A 251-nucleotide genomic window follows, 5' to 3' on the forward strand; every position below is an offset into this window, starting at 1 on the left:
TTTGAAGGCGGACTTGAGAGTGCAGCCAGAGGAGGGGCTGTTGATGAAGATGAAGAAGATGCTGGTGGTGATTGGGGTGAGGGACTTGACATGGTCGATGTTGATGGAATGGAGAACAGAGACATCGAAGCCATTTTGGCGGAAGCTGAAGGAGCGGAAGAAGATAATGATGAAGAAGGTGGATGGGGTGAACTTGAGGGCTTGGACCTCCCACCAGAGCTTGACACTCCTAAGGCCTCTGCTAACGCACG

The 251-nt window shown here is 52.2% G+C and overlaps 1 protein-coding gene across 1 annotated transcript; it reads left to right on the forward strand.

Annotated features, from left to right (window-relative positions):
• Positions 1-3: 3 nt before the first annotated feature.
• LOC106322423 (coatomer subunit alpha-2-like) lies at positions 4-246 on the forward strand (the record flags this gene model as incomplete). Its single annotated transcript, XM_013760433.1, has 1 exon — positions 4-246. A coding segment is annotated over one exon (243 nt), but the record flags the coding sequence as incomplete, so codon positions are not given.
• Positions 247-251: the final 5 nt, after the last annotated feature.

The sequence above is a fragment of the Brassica oleracea genome, unplaced genomic scaffold, assembly GCF_000695525.1.
Source record: "Brassica oleracea var. oleracea cultivar TO1000 unplaced genomic scaffold, BOL UnpScaffold27142, whole genome shotgun sequence".
Lineage (NCBI taxonomy): Eukaryota > Viridiplantae > Streptophyta > Magnoliopsida > Brassicales > Brassicaceae > Brassica > Brassica oleracea.